Genomic DNA, 24,432 nt, shown 5'->3' on the forward strand with positions numbered 1-24,432 from the left:
TCACAAATGTACTCGATGAATTTTGAGTATCTGCTGCTGTGCCTGTCAAGCCACTGTTCTGTAATAATTTACTCAGCTGGGACCCGTGGTCTTTAGGGTCTGTAGGGGTAATAATCTTTTTCTTCATTTTGCATCTCCTTGCAGATACTTTAAAAAGTTGTTGACTGGAGTTAATTTCACCAAGGACACCATAATTCTTGAAACTGAAGGATGACTGACATTATTTTTTTTCTCTCTGTTTTGCTGCTTCTTCACTAGGGATGTGAGTTAATTGAGACCATGGATCAGGACCTCACGGATTTCACCAAGTGCCTTCAGATACTCCAGAAAAAGATAGAGAAGAAGGGCCTCCAGGTAAAGGCGACACACCTTTTGTCTCTGGTTCTTAGTAGTGACTCTTCCTCTCAATATATTTAGGTTTTTGTTTGAAGTTTGCACAGAAATCAGACTATTTTCTGTAGCCTTGCCATTCTGTGGTTTTGCCATCATTTACTGCACACCTTGTAAGTATTGATGCTGCTGCTAAAAGGAATCACATAGCGTGTCAATGAACAAACGTTGGCTTTCTTAAAAGGCAGCTTGTATTGATTTCTGTTAATGAACTACCCAAAGTGCAGGAGAGCTGTTGTGGCTGGTGATCAAAGCAGGAGTCCCACTTGAGCATATAAATATATTTTCAAGTCTTGGCACACTGAGCCTTGATGTTCATCTTCTTCCTCTCCCCTCCCAAAGGTGAGGTGGGGGGGTGAATCTTACCCTGCCAACATTACATATGGTAAGCAATGCCTCCTTCTGCAACAGGTTCCCCTGGAATCAGAGGGAATCTTTGCAGAGCAAGCAGTGCATTAAACTTAAAAGGAGCCATATGGAGTTGTCAGCTGCTCATTTCATTGGAAAAGTAAAGGAGGCAATGTTCCCCCTTGCTTTCCACAGTTTGGTTTTGGAGGCCTGCTTGTTTCATCTATCTGAGATGCGACATTAAAATTCCTTGGGAATTTCCAACATGGTGAGTCAACGGCAGGTGTGCTCTTGGGATTGCTGCCCTTCCTCCCCACGGAGCAGTTGTTCATAAGGGTTGAGCTCCCTCCTTCGCTCTGTACCTATAGGTGAAAGAAACTGAGAGGGAACAGCAGCTGCACCCTCTTACCAACATGAGGGCAATAGACATGTAAGAAAATGAAAATGGCACCAGATGGAAGGAGAAGTGTAAACCTCCTCTTTTTCCCATTTGCATTGTAGCAGGGTAGGAAAGTTGCCTGGCTTCCTGCAGTCACTGTACTCCAACAAAGCTGCAGGAGAAGGAAATGGCAGTGCCGCTCCCTCTTTCTTCTCTCTACTCCAGGATGATAAATAATTAACAATTTTTTGCTTAAGCCATTTTGGAATGTCTTGATCTTGTAAAGGAGATATATGTCCGTGGGATGTTTTAGAGAGCTGTTGCACAATGCTTGTCTGCAATTGTGTCTCCTCTTGCTGCCCTGAATACATACGGTTGCTCATCAGGATTTTTACCCCATTGCTATAGACAGAGATGGGAGGGTTTCTCCATACACATCTCTTATCTGTCTGGCTGTGAGCCAGGAAACTCTTTATATGATAATTTATATTTCCCTCCCTATAATTTATCATCTCAAGAGCACAAAGAGGTGTCTTCACATCTAGGACACGAATGATAATGAATGCCACTGGAACAGATGAGCCACCTACACCTAGGATTTGTTTTCACTTTGGCAAGCAAGGTGCTTCCCTCTTAACAGAATTACCCTTAGAATGAAGAAGTTGAGTGTTTCCTGGATTCGATTCATTTTCAAATCCCAGCTATTGCTATAGAGGGATTTTTTGTAAGCTATCACAAGAGGCTTTATAATGAGTAATCGATGTGTTAAAATAAGAGCAATGGGAACATGACAGCTACAGATGTGTTTCAACAATAAGTAGCCTATTTGTGAAACTTTGAATTCTTTGATCCCTCTCCTAGGTAAAGCTCTGTTAAGTTGGCTAAAGGATACAACATTGTAATCCTTGATGATATTTTGTAAAGTGCAAGCCATAGTGTAATTGTATTAATTGTGTAGAGTTCATGCCAGTGCACCAAACCAAAGATTTCAGTTCAGTTGTATTTTAGTGCTGTTTCATGTCAGATGTGCTTTAAATTCAATCTGACTTGTTCAGAGGTGCAAGAAGTAACACAGGTATGTTTTCTAAAACTGAGTACCATGTTCATTAAATCCGAGCTGCTTCTTGCTTGCAGTTTCTGTTCCATAAAACATAGTAAGATGCTATCAGCTAATTCATGCAGGCTAACTAAAGCATACATTTCTAATTTCGGTCTTCTGCATTTTCTGACATCAGGAGTTTCAAGAGGTCATTGATTCAACGTAGGCAAGTAATATGTGGAGCTTAAGCAAATGGAACCCAAAACTGTATCACAGCTGTATAGACTACTAGTTTGAGTCCCAGTCTTCCCTTTGTTCAGAAGCATTAGGTTTAATTTTTTAGTAGCAGGCTTGGTGATTCTTCTGGACATCCTGATAATGCAGTGCTTAGTTTGGTGCCTGTTCCCCCCAGGAGCACAGAGATTCTGAGCACTTGTAACATGTACTGGCCTTAATTTATGGATGCAACCTCTTGTCTCCTCTGAAACTCTAGCCTCTTTAAATACCTAAATTTACACTTAATTTAGGTATCTTTATGGGTATCATTCTGGCATTAGAAATGTGAAGTGGTAAGAAAACAGACTGTTCGAGCCATAGATCTGAAATCTTTGAGGGGAATGCAAATTCCAGAGAAGAAAGCTGTCATTGAATTCTGTGGTCACCTGGGAAGGTATATACAGCTGAGAAGGGAGGAAGAGCCAGGGTCTGAAAACTAGAAGTGAATTGAGAAGGGGTTCTTCATCTGGGTTTGCATTTTTGGCCTGAGGTACAAACTTGCATGTCACAATGTGTGTGGGGGGGTTTCCTTCTGGAAAAAAATACCATTAAAGCTTTCCCTTTAACTGAGAAGATTAACTAGGTGGAATGTGTCTTCCTTATTCCAGGAAAAAGTATGTGTGTCTCGAACTTTGATTTTTACGCACTCTGTCTGGCTTATTCAGAGCACTTGTCAAAGAGGAATATGACAGAGACACTACAAATCTGTTTCTCTATGATTTATAGTTGAAGTTACCAAATAAGGAAAGTATCTCCTTAGTATGTTTAAAAAAACTTACACCACAGTCATGCTGTGTTTGCTGCTCTTTCTGGGTAGCAATATGTTAAGCTAGGAAATTAATTACATTTGATGTATACCATGGATCCACAGTCCTGTGACATAGTTTGTCTGGATAAAATTCGGCTGTGAGGAGCTGAGGTATTTGAAACAGGGGTTCCTCTGTGGGTTAGAGAATAAGTTACCATTTACCTGCTATACTGAACAGAAAATTTCTACTCTGACCTATCAGTCACCTCTGTGGAAGTTCTATGTGAAGGAGGTTTTTGAGCTCACGTGAATGTATGGGGGCAATATTTTGTTCCAAAGGAATTAAACTTGTGTAATTTACATTCCATGTCTCTGTACCTTCATCATCCTCCTCTTCTTCCTTCCTGCTCACCCAAATAGCTTTTGAAGAAGTAACTTTTGAGCAGAGGAATAGAGTACTGAGAGATAATCATATCAAACAACTTTCTTAGAGGTCACCTGAGTGACAGTGAAGGTGAGATAGATACTCAGCGACCTCACTAGAGACAAGGCTGCAACGTTATTTGAGATTTTACTGGGTGTTGGAGAATTCAGTCTGAGAAGAGGCCTTAGAAATGCCTTTACCACGAAGAAAGATGCAAATGGAGCTGATAATCAGCTGAGACAAATCTGAGAGAAAAAACACCTTGTTAGTTCTTGAATTCCTTGTTCAATATAAACAGCAGTAATTCTGTCTTCTAGAATAATTAGCCAAATGTATAAGTGCTTTTTCCTTATGTCTTAACTAAAAACTCCTAGAACAGTTTCTGAATCCTCAGGGTCATTCATATCTGGTTTACATTGTGTATTTTGGTTGCATTGCCAAGTCATGCAGAAAGCAGCATTTGTGATGTCTAAGTCACCTAATTACATGTGTTTGTAATTACATACCACGGTGAATGTTAGAACAAGCAGTACCCTTTACATGTGCAAGCTAGAATCAGTCTTAATTTTCCCTCTCCACAGCCCTAATTCATATGTGAATCGCTTCGTATTGGATGGGTGAAGCAGTGAAGTACCATCAACAGAATCTGACTCCTGAGGTTTCTTTCCGTCCTAAAGGCTGTTAGATATTTCTCTTTCTCTTTTTGCATGACTGTGAGTATGCGTGCACACACACGCACATGCATGTATGTATATAAACATGCAAATTTTACAGCAGTATACCTTCCTGTCCCTGTGTGATGCTTTTTTAATGTCTGAATAACTCTGTCTTTATTTCTGCTGTGTGTCTTTTTCACATTGTTTATGGTCTATTGAACGCTTAGGTGCACGTTTTGCCTTTCTGCTTTAATCACTATTTTATCCCTTCTGTGGTTATGCGAGTACGTTCCTTTCTGCATTATAAGACTTTCAAGTAAACTTATTTACAGTAATTTCTTTCTAGTACTACTTTCTTTTCTTAATTTTCTCTTATGTAACAGAAGCTATTTCAAGAAAGCAACTGAACTGGCAAAATGATAGGCATGCTTACAATATCTCTTATTTAGATATCGACAGATCTTGCATTCAAAGTGAACATTATTATCTTCGCTTTTCAGATAGGGTAGCAGAAGTACAGAAGCAAATTGTCCACAGCGTCCCAGTGTACTAGTGGTAGAGCTGGGGATGATCTTCGAGTCCCCAGTCTCCACCAAGTGCTCATTCCATACCAGTGTCCCTGGTCTGACTCACAGCAGCTTGTAGCAGCTCACACCAGTGAGAAGTGGAAGCGTGTTTATTGATTATGCAGCTCCAAGAACAATCCTCGTAATGTAAAGACAGATCTAAGCCGTTATCTTTATCTCAGAGTTACAAACTCTGCTTTCTTTAACTGTTTCATCTAAAATACCATTTAGTCTTAAAACTAAGCTCTGGGACTTTTCATTTAACTTTATTATCTTTTCTGCTTAAAAAAAAGTTAAAGCAGCTCATTTCATTATATGGGATGAAGATAGAAAAAATGAATTTTATTGAAACCTACATGTCTTTTAGTGGTTTAATGTTAGTGTATTTAAACTGATAAAAGCATCAGTGTCAATATGAAAAAGTGAAAAAATCTAAACCAACTCTTCCTAAAAACCCTTTTCAGTAAAGGGATACTATAGTGACATTTCCATTTTAAAATTACACCGGAAAGGTTCAATCTGTCAGCAGTCTAGGATATTACTTGTTTTACGTGAATGCAAGCATTCTTCTCTTTGCCCTTTTAAAGAAAGTGTCAAATCGGTTCCACTTTCTTTTCTGTTGAGGGAGGCTAAACTAAACATAATTTTAGTGAAGTCCTGTGTTTATAAAATGCTGAAGACAATGAAATTATGTTCATGTACCACTTTCAGCTATGCAGTGTTCAAACAGCTTATTAAGCACTCTGGTTTGTCTTTACAGGAAGAAAAAGAGCCTGAAGAAAAACAGAAAATACTTTAAAAGATAATAATTTTTACACAGAGGGCAGTTCCATGTAGAAAAAGTATAATTATTCCAAGCACCAGGCTCTGTTTGGGTTAGGTTTGGTTTTGTCTTATCAATTGAGGTTATTCCTGATGATGTGACAAGCTTTGTAACAGTAAATACTTCAGCTTCAGTGCCTGCCTGAATCGAAATGTTGCTGCTAATGTTAGTAGTTGGTAATTTCATGTTGGAACACTACTCGTTTTCATTTCTGAAAACTTTTGGGTACTCAGAACAGTAGTTGGAAGGGCTTTTACAGGAAAGCTTAGGAATGGTGACAGACCATTACCAAGATTTGGGAACAGGGAAGTAACTAAATATCATGAATAGGGGGAGAGGCAATCTGGAAAATACCAAAGCTGGTGTGGAGCTGGAGCATGAAGCTTTTACAAGGACCCTGAAGTTTCTGGCTCCGTCTCTTAAGTTCATATAGGAGGCAGGGCTCAGAATGACCCTGTTCAGTTTTGGAGGCATTGTTGAAGCTTTTCTTCTTAATACCTCACAGGAGGAGAATAGATAAAACCACAGAGATGTTTTAGGGGAAGTTAAATACGTGTGGTGAAAAGGTTTCTATAGTGTCAAGTGATGTATCAAAAGTTTTTCATGAGTTATTAATAGTAAACCTCTTCATAAACCTTTCCTGTTCAGGAAGAACAAATGGATCTAAAGTGTTTCCTGTTAATTCCCATTTCTAAAATGTAGAATTTCATAGTACCTTTCAACAGGAGTAAATCCCTCCTATAGGGTGTGCAGACGTATCCTTGAGTACTGTACTGTTTTGACTCTAAGGTCCAGTTCCAGGAATGCAGCGTGTAACCCATCTTTCCTACTGTTGAATTATTTTAAGGCTTCTGATTGCAAAGTTATGGCAAAGTACACTTCTTGTAATACAGGATAACAGAACTTGTCCCTTTCCAAAGAGAAACACCCAAATTTCATGTGAAGGAAACAGGCCATTGGCCTGTTCCATTGCAGCTGTGGGCACCAAAACACACTAAATATCTTTGTGTTAGAATGATTTTGTGCAAAATGAATGCCTACAAGAATACGGTGCATCACATGCGGAGAAATTTTCTGATGTAATCCTTGTATAGTCTACTGGGGCTTGCATTTGATCTGTGAAGATAATTTAAAGAAAAAAGACAGAAGCAGGAGGAGATTTCTGGAGAATGCATCAATTTTTGTTTGTTTGTTTAAAAAAGATAAACCTTATATCAGTCTTTGAGGGGGAGAAGAACAAGGGGAAAAATATCATTTATTTAGGCGGGTCAGGGCACGGGAGAGAGCAAGGATGTGCTCGTTAACAAGACTGTGGAAGCTAATAAGGAAGCCAGCTACTGTTCTCTCAACTTAGTCAAAGGCTAAATAAAAACAGAAAGCACGGGGCAACTACAGGCGATTTACTGTTTTCTTTGAAACCACCAATTTTGCCCTGTTTATAAGTATTTTTGCTAGGAGAGGTGATTCTCCTCTCCCCTCCAGCCCCTTCTGCTTTACAGCTTCTCCGATAGCAGCTATTGCTGGTGTAACCGCCTCCGTGCTGGGGAGGTGGTCAGGCTACACTGCCACACCACTGTTCTCAATGACTGTCCTACGTACACTGATGGAGCCCTGGAGGTGGAGGTTGTAGCTGGAAATCTTAAGCAGCCGTAGGTTTTGACACCAGGAATGTCTCTGCAGTTCAAGGCCTGAGAGCTCAGTTTGTTGCTGGAGATTTTCATAAATAACCTGGTTTGTTTTTTGTCTATTTGACAAATGAATGCTGTGGTGTTATGAAATATCCCATAAGTTAGGAATATTTTGATGAAATTTGATTTAGTTAATGGGATGTAAGTTTATTTTTATAATTAAGTATTTTAAGAAAATTGTGCTGGTACAGCAAATTTTAACTGCAGTTTATAATAATAGGGCATTTTTTAACATCTCAAGTATGATTTCTTCCTACTAAATTGAGATGCTTGTCTCAAGAATAAATGACAGGTTTTTGGCTATTGGTGAGATAGTTTTATTAAAATGTTTAGCAGTTTTCTATATCCGTGAGTGCAGAAGGACTGGTTTTACAGAGAACATTTTCATAACTTCATAAACTGCAGTGATCTGATCCTTCAAGCGGTAGGTGCATCAACAAATCTAACCTTTTTCTGTGGCTTCTTTTTTTTTATCCTGTTCAAGGAGACTTATTTAATCTAAGTAGTGCATATAGGAACACTTCCTTACCGGTTCTGGGGAGTGGGGGGGGGGGGGGGGGTGTCCCACGACGTTTTCCCCATTTTTGTAGCATTGTATGGCCTTTGAACAGTCAAGAGAAACTTGTAATATTGGTCAAATATTTTGAAGCTGAACTGGGTCTTTCTCTTTTTTTTCTCTTTCTTACCTAGAAAGAAGTACTGGGGTTGGAGGGGAATGGAAGGTATTAAGATTGTTGCAAAGTAAAAGTGGGTGGATGATGCTACATAGAAATGGTTTAGCCTCTAGCGCTGCTTTCTGCAGCCCTTTGACTTTTCCCTGACCTTTAACTCTAGATCTCTTGGCTGACACCAGCAGTGTTCGGAAGGGGCAGAGGCGTCTGCAGTAATTTAACTCTTCACAAATATTGTGAACATGAGGTAGCCTGGAGTAATGCTTGAAAGGCCCCTGCAGTATTCCCACCGTAAAAAAGGCAGTAGCATGGGCTCAACAGAGGTAGAGGTTGAAGGATCTTCATAGCAGAGCTGCACTGGCAACCAGGCTTTGCTAGTCCTGATGCTCACGGTTTTCTTTTTTTTAATCAGCTGCCTTTTAATTTGACTTTGTCACTGCTAAGGAGGGGACTCAGGGGATGGTCTCTTCAACTTGCCTAAAGAACCCATCAAGCTTCCCTTTTAAACAGCTAAACAACTAAGCACTGAACAATTAAAGCTCAATATTTTGTGCAAATTAAATGTGAGCATAAAATGTTTACAGCTTCACAAGCACCTCCAGTTTAAGAAGTCATGCTTCATTTCTTTTTAAGTGCGTGGCTAAATTTATATGGTCTGGAGGACAGTGTAGAAAAATAAAATAGATTCTGTAATGGGTGTAAGCTGACATTATTCAGGCTATGTTTAGCTTAGCTGCTATAGATACTGAACGTATTCTGAAAGGGAAAGTTGGCATCCAAGATCCTAACCTCCTTCCTTCAATATAAGAGCATCTCCAGCCTCTTAGAAAAAAAAGGCATAAATTCTTCTTTCTGCAAACCTGCACTCCCATGGAACAAAAATAATTCTGTACTGCCCAAGCATTCAGTGAGATCACTCAGAAGAGGAACCATTTGCAGAACAGGGCCTGAGAGGCACGGGAAAAATTTTCCATCTTTAGTTTCAGGTCTTATATCTTTCCCTTGAGTATAATAGGACAGGCTATTATCCCCTTGTTCATCATGAAGATTAATGTTCAGACCAGCTGAAAATACTACTGTTCTGTTGAGACCTATCAGGAGATCTTCAGACCTGTGTGAACTCAAGTTTAAACTTTTTAAATAGCAGAGCTAACGTCTCGTCCTCGTGAGGCACAAATGCCTCTTTTGCCATGATCTCCTCTGTGATGCTGCTGCAGCAGGGTGAGGATGCCCTGCAGCTCCGCGTTATTTGTGGCATCTTTTATACAGGCTTCATCGCTAAATGTTAAGATATGCAGGAAAAGTGCCCGAGCCATTAACTCTTACTCAGATGAGTAAAAACAATAGCATCAGCCATTAATGGAAATGGAGATATTTATTATTATTTTTTTAATTTTATGTATTTTGTACGGAAAGTTTTCCCTTAAAAATCCAGAGTTCTTTTTTAAAAAATTGCTACCTAGATATAACATGACAGAATGGAAAGAAAAATAGGCAGAAAATTGATTTATTTTAAAAAAGTCATCTGGTTTAGGAAGCTGCAGGAAAAGAACTCACCTCTCGTAGTGTTGAAGTTGGCTTTCTCTGTGCTTCTGGGTATAAGCACCTGTGCGCTGCGGGCAGGGCAGGAGATCGGCTCCATTGCCTTGGAATACCGCAGGGTTGTTCAGCCTCCTTTGAAGGCTTCCCAGGAGAGGGGAGTGGGATGGGGGCTCTGGCCGCCGCAGGGATTCCCCCAGAGACCCCCCAGCTGGACAGGGGGACATCTCCGGGGGGCCATGGCCTGTGGAGAGCCCCTGCTGAAGCAGTTACTGCACTGTGGCCCAGGGAGGCCGGTGGCAGAGCAGGTCCCCGTGCTGCAGCCAGCGGAGGGCCCGGTGCTGAGGCAGGTGGATGTGCCTCCAAGGAAGCTGCAGCTTGTGCTGAGGAACCCACGCAGGAGCAGGCTTCTGGCAGGAGCTGCAGCCCATGGGGGACCCACGCTGGGGCAGTTAGTCCCTGGAGGACTGTACCCCGTGGAGAGGACCCCATGCTGTGGCAGAAGAGCATGAGAAGGGAGCTGCAGAGAGGAAGGGGTATGGGCCGACCGCAGCCCCCTCTTCCCCTGCACCATATGGGGGAGAGGGCAGAGAGAGGAGTCAGGAGTGAGGTGGTGAAGATGGGCCTGGGAAAAAGAGGCGGGGTGGAAAGGTGGGTTTAGTTTTGTCTTCTTTTATTTTTTCCCCTCTAACTTGATTTTTAATTGGCAATTTCCCCAAGTTGACTCTGTTTTGCCTGTGATGGTAATTGGTAATTAACAATCTCCCTGTCCTTGTCTTGACCTGTGAGCTTTTTCATCTCATTTTCTCCCCCAGTCTTCTTGAGGAGGGGGCATGTGAGAGCGGCTGGGGTGGGTGCCCGGCTGCCAGACAAGGGTAACCCACCACCCGACTGTAAAGGAAAGCAAAGAGACGTTATCAGGGCTCATGGAGGCGTGTGACGGCTCACACGCTGTTATTGATACGTGTCCGGGGATATAGGTCCTGCCTGTGGGCTAGGGCTGGCAGGCAGAACTTGCAGTGTCTCTGATCCATCAGGTCCTGAGGAGCCAGGACCCTACAAGACTGTCCCTCTGCCAGCACACTGCAGCAGGAGCCACGGTCCAGCAAGACTCCTGGATCCAGACTGTGATCTCTGTCCCTCTGAGGGAACAGTGGAGGCTTTCAGGAAGAGTCTTCGCAGCAAAGAGCCTCTTCCCTGTGCCATGTCCCTGCCCCGGCTGGCCCTGCAGGACAGGGCTAGCCTTCAGCACAGGCTGCAGGCTGGCTGCGGTTGAGCAGCGTAGGATGACCAGCAGCAGCATGGTCCTGCCGGTAGGGAAGCAGTGGGTTGTAGTTGTGTTGCCATGCTGATCTCGGGACAGCACAGAACCGTGTTGGAGGGAGGGGAAGGAAGGCTATTTCAGTAAAGGCTGACAGCCAGGGTTAAGTGCAGTGTGAAATACAAAGCTCATAATGAACAGATTCTCTTAAAGAAGATAGGATCACTTTTTTTCCCCTCCCTTGAGTTATTCATTGATGGGAGCTTTTAGTTTGTTTGTTGTTTTTTTTTCTTTTTTTTTTTTTACTGCTGGAGGCAGTATATGAAGAGATTAAAAACACAGCATGTGCCAAACACAGCTTTTGGCACTAGATGCAAGTGGATATGAGATCGTTAAAGAGATTTGCTAGACCATTTTAGCATAATCTTTTGAGGGCCTCTTGCATTGCTGCTAATACAAATCCAGGGTTACTTTCTTTGGGATATGATAGCTCACAGTGATTGGTTTTACATTTCCATGGGGGTGATGCTGTGGTACCACTGGATTACAGTGATTCAGCTGTGGAAACAGAAAGGTTAGCTTGATGCTGGTGAATGTCTTTTCATACTGTTATAAAAGATTAGAAGATTTTATGATTTTTTTAGAAGACATGTGGTTGATAGCCCTGGAATCCTTGTTCATGCACAGAATAAACGTGCTGAAGTCAAAACCAGCACACATTTTCCTCGAAAGATTCAGTGAACAGATTGGTCTAAGAATTTTAGTGCACTTTTGCCTACTTGCAACAGCGTGGCAACATTCTGGAGTAGGGACAAGCCCTTCACCCAGAAAATCTGAGGCAATAAGGAATTCCAGTGACCCTGATTTCACACGCAGCCTGAATTGCAGAGCTGTGCTGCAGCTGAGAGGCAGCAGCAGCACGGGAGTTACTGCTGCCCCTACTCCACCTGAGACACAGGCAGTACTGTGTGATCAAGGTCATACAGGAACACTCTGCACAAGAACAAGCAGTCAAATTGCCATTGCTTGGGGTTCAGCAGTTCACGTAGATTTTGTAGATTAGGTTTCTGTAAGTAAGCAAGAATAAAGTCGATGGTTATGAAGTTTATGTTCCACAAAATTTATGCCAGATGATGAACTCTCAAATGTTCCATTTACCTGCAGGAGAGAGCAAATCCAATGCACTGAAGTGGAATCAAGTCATTTGACCAGAGACGTAAACACAAGTCAATAGTAGAACCAAGATTAAAATGTTTCCAGCTACTCAATTCTGTGACTGGATTTTGAAATTATCTTTCCCTTTTCCATCTTACCATCATATATGTTGCTTGTTTTAAGCAGAAAAATGCAATCTGCTTGCATGCTGGTTGTCATTAGCAGAAGGAATTAACCTCTTACTTGAAATAAAAGGGTTACAAAAAGAGAAATCGCTTGAGTAAAAATGTAAGGAAATGAACATAAGAAGCAATAAATGCTTTATGAAGGAACTGGAACAGTATAATATGAAGATTAGTAGAATCAGTGAGGTGACAATGAAGCTGATTGAAGGTTATCATCTCAGGTACACAGACAGGATGGCAGCCTTCGGCTGAGACGTCTTGTTCCCATGAGGAGTCAGATGACCGAAGCAATGACCAAATTCCAGCTAAAGAGGGTTCTACCCAAGCAAAGTTCAGATGCTTCCATGTGGCTGGGCATATCATTCCTGTAGGAAGTGAATACCATACCTATTTATGTAAAACACTGAGCTAGAGAGCCAGTATAATCAACTAAAATGGACACTCTCTTCCTATATATTCAGCATTGGGTTGTGGGATTTTAATAGTTCATTAAATTTACATTGCAGTTTTGTGGATGAGAGGAAAAAAAATGACTGTGATCTGGCCAGCACAAGAGCTCTAATACAGAATTGGGAGAATGAGCTAAAATCTACTCTGGCTCATTTGTTACCAAGGAAAGTGCTTGCTGTGTTTTAAAGTCTTCAGTATGGAAGCTGATGCAGAGATCGGAAAAGATATATCCGGATTTTGAAACCACATCCTGAGTTGACAAAATTGCCTTACGAAGTAAAAGATGCTTTTCTTGTAAACTGGTTGCAACCGATAAAGTGTCAGAGTGATAAAGCGATAATAAATGTAGCATTCACACTACTAATTTGTTTGCTTTTCAGCATATATTTATATAAATATGTATCTCAGCATATAATATACTTTAACATACTCTGCATGTTACTACGATAATTTTATTCTCTGTATCATAGTCCTCAAAAATTTAAAATTAGAGAAATAAGCTTACGAATAGTAGGAAATTAAGAAAGGCTGTGAAAGGTGAAAAGGTATCAGTGGATTGAGAAGGTAGGAAAAGGAAGCTACGCCTGAATCACATACAGTATCTGACCTGTAATTAGCGTAGAAATATCTTGAGTATTGGCGGTGGATGGATCTCCACGGTCTCAGAGGGAGGGAGGTTTATTCGTGGCTCCAGAGCTTTTACTACACCTAGATTACTGTTGCCTTTTTCCTTTAGGGGAGATCTTTTTCACAACTTGTTCAGTGCTGCTGGCTGTTGTCAGTAAATGTGTTCCCTTTCACTTACCCACCTCTTTGAGACTTAAGCACATGTGTTTGCAAGTCATCTGGCTGAAACTGAGCTCACGCAGAGCAAAGTCCTTTGAGTTGTCTGTCCAGAGCCCTACCCATACCCTGGGAAGAAGATTTCTTATTGGAGATAAGGAGCGCGGTTTAGGAAAATGGACATCCTATGCTGTCAGTTCCAGCCTTGGACCTTGCTCTTAGATTTCACAGCAATGTTGACATTATCAAGCTAGATATTGTGCTCTTTTCACCCACCCCAGGCAGTTCCCAGCATCCTATATCCTTTCACCCTTCTCCTTAAAGACATGTTCCTCAGTCATATAGTGAATATCTTCTTTGTATGTAACCCATCCATACCAGGAGGAAGAATGTCAGCTGGACTGTTTGTCACAGAGGTAGTGTTCTGCAAGCCTGCAAACAGTTTACAGCATGTTGTCCGTTCCGATAGTCTCTGTGAGAGTGGAAACAGGAACCCGAGCAACTTCATTCCGATGTTGTGGCAGCCCCAGCTCCGCTTGGTTAGTGCACTCTCCACACTACAGCTTAGGGGAGAAGGAAGGAATGCATCCTTGAATTTCCAGCACAAAGTCTTTCTTTATGCTTCCTTTCTCCTTTTGACCACCCTTCTGTTTGGTGGTGACTCCTAAAACTCCTTCAAGAGATGCTAACGTTTAAGTGTATTATTTAAAGATGACTGAAACCCACCCTTAGATCTTCATCTCTTTCTAAATTAAAGCTTGATAGCTTTAAAGATGCTGTGCAATGTGTTGAAGTCTAGTTGTAAATAGTCTTAGAGAATACAGTGTCCTCTACACTGTGCCTGCTACGTTCTAAGCTATTCTTTGTAGTTATTGAGGATTTTATATCCTTTTTTCAGGAAATGAATGACACTGTGTGAAAACAAATTGTGTAAGGGGACTGGTGACAGGACATTTAAGTGAAGCATGGACATTTCAAGTGAAGTACGGTGTGTTAGTCAAATGCTGCCTGCTGGGCTGATTAGCAGTAACAGTATAATTCTGTAGCCCATGTTCTACAGGAAATCATAGCAGAAAAATGAATGGCCTTTTGTGTCTGTAGTGTGCGAATATATAAGCGTCCTGTGCTTTGGTATTCACTTTATCTTAGGTTCTGGAATGACCAGGAGTCGTGTATGTGCTTTCCTGGTACATCTGTTTTCTTAAGTGCTTGGCAGAGCAAGAGGAGCAGTGATTGCAGGGAAGGAACTGATTGGTTTTTTAGCTTGTGAGTTTTGTGTTGTGTGTTTTTTTCATGGTGGTGATAGCTTCAGGATGACAGGGCTCTGGAGGGTTTTGTTGGAATTAGTGATTTAGTTAAATAAACAAAGTGTGTATACCCAGACCTTCAAATAGAGGGTCTAAAAGTCCTTCAATGTCTGGCCACCTGTCAGTGCTGCCAGGAGATCCAGTGTAAGCCAGGTCTGTCAACCATCACAGCAGTGCCGAATTTTAGCTTTTCTGTCTATCTGCTCCTCTCATACGCCAGCTGGATTTATCTGTGTACCTGTCACATACTTGTGCTTTTATTTTTCACAGCCCATGCAAACCCTATATAATAGCTACCTTCCCTTTCAGATATCCTTATTAACGTTCTCCCAACGTGCAACAACCCCAAACCACTGTGTTAGGAATGCCTTTTTGACAGATCTACTCCATGCTAGGTTTGTTTTATTTTCTTACTTTTTGGGAACCAATCCACAAGCTCACTGTGCTGTTGCTATTGAGTAAGGAGTAGGACTTCAGGATCACTTCTGTTGTACTTTAAAATACAGAAGGTTGGGAAGTTTTGATTGGTTTTTGTTGGGATTTTTATGTTTTTCTTCAACTTGCAGTACTCTGGCAATCTCTGTCACAAAAAGCTGCAGTCACTGATCACTTCAGTGTTTGGGATAGGTCCTGTACTTCATAGTAAGTGCACGTGTGTGAATAACAGAGCAGGATTTTTCTGACATTCTGACAGTTTCACAAGGGAAAGGAGACACATTCAGAATGTTAATGCATCATTTTAATTACAAGTCAGAGGGAACTCTGTTTTTCCTTCATCCTTACCTTTTAAACTGTAGAAAACATCAAAGCCAAAACAAACAAGTTCATGTGTGGTGAGACATATATGCCAAGAAACTATAAAGCAGCTGCTCAGCTTTTTGAAGGTTAGTCTAGTCTGGGCTAATATTTAAGCTTCAGTCCCATTGCTCACAAGAAAAACAACACACGTGTGGATCCTGATCCTTTGCAAAGCCTCTTTTACTTCACTGTCGTTCCAGGTTAATGTAGCAGATTTTCCCCATGGCCTCTGTTGGGGTGGGGGCATTTTTACTGCTAGTTATCTGGTAGGGAACTGGTGTTGGTGGGTCTTTTTAGCAGTGTTATTTTCAGAGAAACAATCCACCCTTTTAAATCACAGTCATCACCAGTCAAACAAATGCCATTTGTTTCTACACTGGAATAAAATAAATAAAATGGAAAACATAGTAGCTTAGCTGGGCACATAGGATTTTTACCTTTTGCTGTTTTGTCTTCTGTTTAAGGATAGGTTTTCCTGCCATTCATACCCTGTTGGTTGTACGTTGTTGGGTCTGTGTGATCTGTAATCTGCACAGAAAATAGGTGCTGTCTGCAGTACAAGAATAGGGGTTTTGCTTCAGCGTTTGCTGCTAATATGATGTAGTACACTGATCCATTCTGGCTTCTCAAGTATTTTCCTAGTGGTGCTGAGAAAGATGGTATAATTCTTTACCAAAAGGAAAAGAGCTTAATATTCATGCGAACCAATATTCAACAGAATCGTAAAGCCCCAGCCCTGGTAATAAAAATAGAAGCTGTTGCTATTAATACATCATTCCAGAAACACAGAGCACCATTATGTGGCTCCTGGGTTGAGTAAAACTTCATGCAATCACAGTAGCCATGGACATAAGCCCTATAAAGTTGGAAACTTCAGCAGATGGCCATTGTCAAGTCAGCTTCTAAAGACTTCAGAGCTGCAATGTGTTAAGGCTCTAGATAGGACTTACCCGGTAGTAGCTTTTTAAAATACAATTACTGAACATAACTGATCCACATTATGGAAGTAATAATAATAACACTTTGCACTCAATGACCTTTTATCTGAGGACCCAAAAGTTCTTAACCAAGGTTTTTTAATATTCCCTCTCTGCTTATAGGAAATAAAGTGTTCAGAGCCTTGATGAAGTGTGAGAGAACTGAGGAGCAGCAGTCCTGCCGCCAGCAGTCAGGCGCTGCTCCCTCTGGGTCTGGGAGCAGGACAAGGGAGCACTCTTGTCCCTGTCCCTGACGGCTGGGACATGGTGTCCCGGTCACTTCGGGTGCAACCTCCTGCTTCAATAGTACTTCTAATCTTAGGTAGAACCAGCCTGCGAGTGGGATTGCTTGTATGTTGCAGTGCTGTGTGGCAAGATCAAGAAGTGACATATAATGACCCTCACCTGACATTTCCTTTATTCACCCTGTAAACTGTGAGGATAGCACTGAAATGATGTTGAGATCTGGGGATACTAAGGCTCAGATATACCACACTTAGCTGAGGAACTTAGATGCAGAGTGATATGTCTTAGGCTCTGTCTGTTCAGGGCAGACAGGTAAGTATCTCCAAAGACTGGCCTGTATTTTAGGGAGAACAGTTATGTCCTTTTTTAAAAGCGCCACATTTTGACCATGAATTTGCTGAGCTTTAATACTCAGCCTCAAAATTCACATAATGTATTTACTGGTAATGGGAGTAAATAACAGTATTTGACATTTTCTTTTGTATAGTCAGTAGTTCTTTTTCTTTTTTCTTTCCCAAAGTGGATTTTATTGTTGATTTTCAGGTCTAGAGATCATGCCTGAAAGTTTTCTTGGTGACTGTTTTTTGTTTTATCTTTTAGATCGATGTGATTGTGACTTTGGGTGGACTTGGAGGACGCTTTGACCAAATAATGGCATCAGTGGAAACGCTTTTTCATGCAACAAATATCACTCCTTTTCCAGTGATAGTTATCCAGGAGTGCTCACTGATTTACCTGCTTCAACCTGTAAGTGTTGTGAAAAGTTACTTCATAATAACACTGACTTTCCACCCACCCTGATCCTGTAGGTCTTGCACCATTAAATGCTCATTTTCTTAATTGTATTCTGTAGGGTCAGAGCCTAAATATAAAACATTGCAGGGAAGTGGACAGGAAATGATGGGCTCTTCATTCCTGCCTTGGAAAAGATTGTGTTTAATTTGTTTGGGACAGATTTGCATAAAAGGAGAGGAACATAGAAATCCGGAAGGTATGAAAACTGAATTTGGGTAAATGCGGGGTTTTGATTATAAATGGAAGGGGAAAAACCCAAAACCAAACCCAAACTTTTTAATTAGATTCCAGTAAGTATAAATTTAGCATACAGCCCTTTTGCATGTTGAGTAGTCACAAGGATGCCTGCAGGAACGGAAACAAAAGAAAGATGTAAGGAAAATATGAGCAAGCTCCTGACAAGCACATCAGGCAGAGCTCTTATGTGGTCTGAGTGGTGCAGTTCGTTATGATGGGAATCCAGCTAGCATCAACAAGGGAATTTATTTAAGATGTGTTATTTTTATGGTTTTCAGGTCTGTTATTCCATTTATTGATTCATAACACACATAAAAGATCTTGCTGGGCTTCTGCTTCTAAGGTTTAATTTAAAGGCAGATATAAGCATGAGAAAGTCTTCTCTAACAGTGGTACATTTATTTGTTTGGAAATACCTTTTCCTGATGTCAGGGTTTCTAGAAGCTTGACTAACTTCCCCATTTTACCTTGGAAAGCTTCTTTCTTTAAAATAAATAACATTCACAGACAATGTGCCAAAACCCTGCACCACGCATGCTTCATTGTAATTTGAGAAAAACATTAATAAGGCTCTATGGGGGTATAGATTTAAATCCACAGGGGCAGATGGTGTATTAACAACTCTGAAGTACTGTGTCTGCAGGAAGGGTAGTAGATGCAGGAGCTCATTTGCCGGTACGGTGAGGAATGACTGATCCTTAGTTGCACAGCTAAATGGACAGAGGCAGCAGAGTAAGGGGGAAGGAGGGCTCAGGGATAACTGTGGTTAAAAATCTGGAAGTGAGGAGTAACTCTCTGGCAGTTATCTGTGGGTGCAGTACTTTACTGACCACTGCAATTTCATTTTAGGATATTTTAAAGAACAGTGAAAAGCTGAAATAAGACAGAGAATTCCCGATTTAGCCTACAAAACACTTAGATGAACTGGAAAGACTTATAATTATTTTCATCCATCTTTTCTATAAGTGGCTTTAAAATGCCATGCCTATGGTTGCTTTCAGAAGAGTCTTCAATGAATAACTAAACCTTTTGTAACTTGAAAAAAATTCATGATCTGTGCATTTAAAGAGAAAAGGGAGGTTGCTAATTGTTTGGGTTTGCTGGAAACTTCATGTTCTGGTTTTAATAATGCCATACAAGAAGCATTTAATATGTTTTTGTTGATGGGGGGAGTTCCACAGGATACTATTTTTTTCTGGCGTTCCTGGCTGTCAGTCTGCATGGCCAGTAACTGGCTGCTGTAACTTCAGGCTATTTCTAGTGTTCAGAAATAAAGGGCAGGTATAGGGGGCAGGCTGTTTAAACAATCTTAATGCTGACTTTGACACAAAATTGCTTTTCATTGTTGGTTTAAACTTGTCACTGTCAGCATCTTCAGTCAACTGTCGTCGTACCTCCAGATAATAACATTAATCCTGCATGGTTTAGATAAAAATCAAGTGAGTAGTTTATACACAGAATGAAACAAGTGTCCTAAGCTTGGAAGTACTGGAGTTTTTTGTATGGAGTTCGGTGTGATATGTTTTTCTTGTAAACAGTCATGATCTTGACATTCTCTCTTTTTCCCCTCTCCCCTTTGTAATTTAAAATCAAGGTAGGAGGGAGTTGAACACAGTAGGAGACCCACTGACTTTTTGAAATGCAAGTCTGGAAACTGTGCAACAAATGAAGCAAGGTTTTGAGATTCAAATGCTAATGCAAATGATGAAGTTAAGAGCATGTTGCTTTTTCTATAAAATGTAAATCTGAAACCTTTCTCTCTTGGGGAAAAGAATCTGATGTTTATTGGATTCTTTGGATGAAATATATGAGCAAAATATAACTATGCTTTTGCTTCAAAATAACATTAGCCCTCCATTCACTACAGCAGAAGACTAGTACTGGTTCTCTATCACATGTACCTAGACAGAGGCTAAAATATTTGGATAGAGCAGAAAAACTGGTAATCCCCTAACAGCCCTAGAAAGGATACTTTTTAGTTAGTTACTAATGCAGAATCTATGAGGAGGATGGTGTGAGCAGGCATCTAAGTACAACATAAAATCTATCAAGTAATCACTTTGAAAGAGTTATTTCATGTTATTACAGTGTTGATACAGAAGGGTAGAGCAGAAGAAATAAATCAGTATTTAACACACTTGTAAAGGGTCCGCAGTGTTGTAGGAAACAGGCTTATAGACTTGCTAAAAGCCTTCAGGGTGACAGTGAAAGATGGCAAGGACAATGCCTGATTCGAGATCCACTGCAGACTACCAAGCAAGGAGGAGCAGGTAAACAAAGCCTATTTTCATCAGCCAACAAAATTACCCGAATACCGAATGCCAGGGTAATTGGTGTTTTGAGTACTGAGGCATCTCTTGGGAAACAGACGAACAGACAGTGCAAGTTTTTGAAATATATTGATAAAAATGTTTTGGCATGGAAAATGAGGAAAACTACAAAGAAGTAAACTCTTTTATATTCATTTCTGACCTGTAAGGGTGATGAGAGATAGAGGTGAGAAAAAAGACAGGAAGAATTACACCCCGTAAATACCTGTCTCCGTGGACCCTATGGAGAAATTGGGTTGCAGGTTGAGATCTAGGTATATTCTGTAGGTATCTAAATTTAGATAAATGAATTCCAATATAGGTCAAATTACTAAACAAATATTTAAGAAAAGAAAGCAGGCATAACATGGGGTGCAGTTACGGGAGGGCCAAAGCAATGAGAATGTAGTTTGTAGCTGCAGAAGTTATAAATTGACAGTGAAAGATTTTCTTTCATCTGAATGGGAAAGAAAAACCTAATTATAAACAGCCTAAATGTAATGCATCTTCTGCTCAATCTTCACTAAAGCAAAATACTCCATGAGCAGATAACCAAGAGATAAAATCAGTACCAAAGTCCGAAGACATTAAATTGCTTCAGAGAAAAGGCAAATAAAAGATTGAGCTGCCTTTGATTTTGCCAGCTCCAAGGGTCGTTAGTTTTTGTGTGCCATGGAACACTAATTAGGATAGGAATCAGAAACAGGGAGACTGTAAGAATTCCAGGAGATTATGCTTGCTCTGAAGCAATTTCTAATGTGATGATTGGAATTAAAAGAAAAGAAAAGAAAAAAACCCCACCCAAGTATCTTTCTACTGAATAGCCATCATATTTATTTCTGTAGTTGGGGGAGGGAGGAAAGCCTGAATTCTTAATAGAGAGTAATTACTCTTTATAAGCAGGAAATTTTATGCAACAGTCCGTACATTTTATGCTCAGAATTTTGGTAATATCAATTACCATTAGAATATACCCTGGCTGAAGAGCATTAGGCCCTTAGAGTCATGTTTATTATGCTGGCCATGCTCAGTATGAATGGCTTAAGGTTTCACATACATACTTTCTCATTTTCTGGTTGTGTGCTTCTCAGGAGTACAGAAACATTAGCTTCTGTACACTGAGCATAAATTATCTTTTATCTCTGAGTTTTATGGCAGTTTGTAATACAAGGTAATAGGATTTATGACCAAGAAATGAGAAGATGTCCAAGAGTTAATGAGGCCTGTCTTTTACATATACTGAGCAGTTCATTTTTCCCCACACAGGATTCCAGCCCTGGGATGTAGAGAAGAATTGCTACCTACACATGAAAATGTGTTACAGCAGCACATTTTTGTCAGTTAGCTAACTCTTTTGAAAGAGTCCATGAATACTTTGATAAACCTTTTGCTTGAACACAGCTTTTCTTGTGAGTGTAGTTCTCACAGCCTTCCCTGTGAGAAACGATGAATAATTTAACATCATAGATAGTGGTCCAGCAGCTAAATATAAGCAGTAAGAATCAGGAGTCCCATCCCTTATTCTTGCCTCTTTACTACCATTTCATTGAAGTAAATTGTATAGTCTTTTGATCGCAGTCTCCTGGTTTGTAAATTGGATAAAACCCGCGTCCTCTCTGAATGGCTGCTGTGAGGCTCGTTTGGTTTTTTACAAAACGCCGTTACATCCTCAGTTCTGCAATGAGGTGGAACATAGTATTATGGTAACAGGAACAACAGTGCTAATAAGACCCTTAATTAACATAAATATTGCCATGCCGTAGGCTGTGCAGCTGGTTAGCTAGCCTGTTCCCCGGTTAGGGTTAGGGTCAGTGGGAGCCAGCTATCGTGCTGGTGGGCAGTGCCTGGGCGCAGTCTGGGTTTAGCACTGGCCGCGAAGTGCTCACCGAGCCTGCGGAGGGTGCCACCTCCTGCTGGGGACAAGAGAGAACAGCCATACGCGTATGAGCAGTGCTGTGCCCGTTCGCCTGAAGCCCAGAGAGCATTACCCGAACCCTTGTGCAGATGCAGAAAAGCCGTGGAGGTCTGCTCCTGGCTGGGACGCTGCAATGGATGAAAGGGAGGGAAGGTAGAAGACTGGAAACTTTACTGGAGTTTGTTGCTGCGCTTCTCTGTGCCAATGTTATTTGGTTTGCCATGTGTCCATGCTTGTAAAGTTTAATGGGAATTTCAGGGTATACACCTCCAACTTTGGAGTTTTCTTCTGGCAGCCAGAATTTCACAGGAATTTCAAGAATGAATTATCAGATCGTTCCATACTGCCTCGTAAGTGTAAGAAGTAGATCTGGCTTTTGCTGGCACTCTGGAGAAATCCTTAGTGAGTGTGCCTCTTCTGGGGGATGACTTGGGAATTTAGAAATACAGAGATAAGCTTTAACGTCTCTTTTCCCTGTATTATTAGCACATTTTTGTGGGTAGATTCAGTTGCACAAAAGTCCCAGTTGTCAAGGAAGCAGTTTAAACATATATTTAATATTTAAACAAAATATTTAAACATATATATTTAGTACTTGAAATATTTATTGTCCTGAAAAGCTGTCTTTCCTGTTCGCTATCTGCTTTCAAAGAGCACTGTTGCAATGTGATCTAGTTGACAAAGCAGTGAGTCTCTGTGCCTCGAGCTCCCTGTAGGTCACTTGAATGAGCGTCTATGAAATTCACAAATATACAACTTCTTGTTCTTTGGTAAATAGATCTTTTTGTGACTTTTCCTGTGAGAAAGCCAGCCATTCAGCTGGACAGAAACACTGCTGATATAAAAAATATTAGCAGTGGAAAAAGTCTTACTCAAGCCCTTCTCTGGGAGCCTGACTCCTTTACAGAAACCCTTGCAGCAAGGGGTTTGTGCTTCCCGGGATTCAGCAGCACATTTAAATGGCTTTTCAGGAAAAAAAGTTGTTACACTGGTAGTTTAGCTGCCTTAGTTTCCTTCTTTGGTAAGAAAGTTTGAGGATTTGGTGACAGCTCAACTTCCGTTCTTAAAATAAGACTGCTCAGAGTTAGAGCCTGTGTTTTACTTCTTCTCTAGGAAAATCCAGCTGGGCTAGTGATCATTCAGTCATTCTTACCATGTATTTTTGTAATGGGCCTGTGTAAATGGCTCCAGGTCCAAGCAATTAAGGTTTATTTCATGGTAATTTATGGCTATGAAGTGGTGTGGCTTCATGTTTACCACAAGATTTCTGTATTTTACTAGATATCAGTAATCCAAATTCAATTCATTTTTGTCAATCACATCTTGGCCTCAGGAAGATTTATTTGCTATCTTGCTTCTCGCTGTTACAAAAGGAAAATTTTAGCGGGATTTTCTCCTAACAGCAAAAGTCTTTGTAACTTGGTTTTATTCCAATGTCAGCAAATGTGTAGTATGAAATATACAAAGCATATATAGTATCTTAGAAATAATAATTTGCTTTTGAAATTCTCATATCCTTTGAAGCAGTTTATTTATCATCAGTTAAAAGTGCAATTTGCATCAGCTTTATGAAATATTTGGAATTACATGGCTTTTTTCACGGACTTTTTTGCAGATGATGACATCTAATAGTTATGGATTGCATCTGTATAATGGAGACTCATGCTAATTTTTTAAAAATCAGATTCATAAGTCAGTTTGTTAGCTTGCAGGTAACCACTTAAAAAAATATAATAATAAAAAACAAACAAACAAAAAAACCCTTATCTATCAGGGAGGAAAGGAAAATACCAAACTATCATTGCCAAGTACAAGAGTAGTGTTTACTAAATGTTGTTTTCAACTGCTCATAATTTTTAAGAAACAAGTAATACTCTATAGCAGCTTATGTTAATCACACAGCTTTTTAAAAATTCACATCTTAATTGTTGTCTGCAAAAGAAGGTGATGTAAGGAATTTAATTGGATTACTTACGTATTTCTAAATTCTTGAGTCATCCAGTTTGATTCTGAATCAATAGCTGGTGTTTGGTAAGTTTCAAGGTTCTGCTCTCAAGATTTTTCAGTCTTTTTTCCAGATTTTTAATCACTTACTACAGCAGCTGATGGTTGATCACCTAGGAGAAGATTGACCCTTAATAAGGTCTTCCAATGAGGTTCCTGCTCTCAGTTGTTGCTCCTAGCTGATGCAATATGGTCTTGTTAATATGATAATATCTATTTTGCTGCCTTAGTTTTCTGTTAAAAAGCTGATTTTCTTAGAGCTGAGATCTTTCCCAAACCTGCCAATTACTTGTGTTTCCTTTGAAGTCTTAATCTCTCCTTTCATCCCCATCTTAACAAACTTCTTTCTGCACTGCTCTGATACTTTGGGGGTTTTGCGTGCAATGTAGTTGGGATTAATAATTTTCTGTACTCTGAAAAAATTCTGCTGCACAAGTTGTCTGCTTTATGTTAAATGATCAGC

General features: G+C 40.4%; 1 protein-coding gene across 1 annotated transcript in view; it reads left to right on the forward strand.

The window, feature by feature from the left end:
- The window catches only part of TPK1 (thiamin pyrophosphokinase 1), a 250,428-nt gene that overhangs the window by 123,077 nt on the left and 102,919 nt on the right, over nucleotides 1–24,432 (forward strand). Inside the window, exons 4-5 of the mRNA XM_040591790.1 lie at nucleotides 259–354; nucleotides 17,310–17,456. Of these exons, the coding sequence (XP_040447724.1) occupies nucleotides 280–354; nucleotides 17,310–17,456 (222 nt within the window). The 5' untranslated portion in view covers nucleotides 259–279. The remainder of the gene's footprint in view (nucleotides 1–258; nucleotides 355–17,309; nucleotides 17,457–24,432) is intronic.

Source organism: Falco naumanni, chromosome 4 (assembly GCF_017639655.2).
Source record: "Falco naumanni isolate bFalNau1 chromosome 4, bFalNau1.pat, whole genome shotgun sequence".
NCBI lineage: Eukaryota > Metazoa > Chordata > Aves > Falconiformes > Falconidae > Falco > Falco naumanni.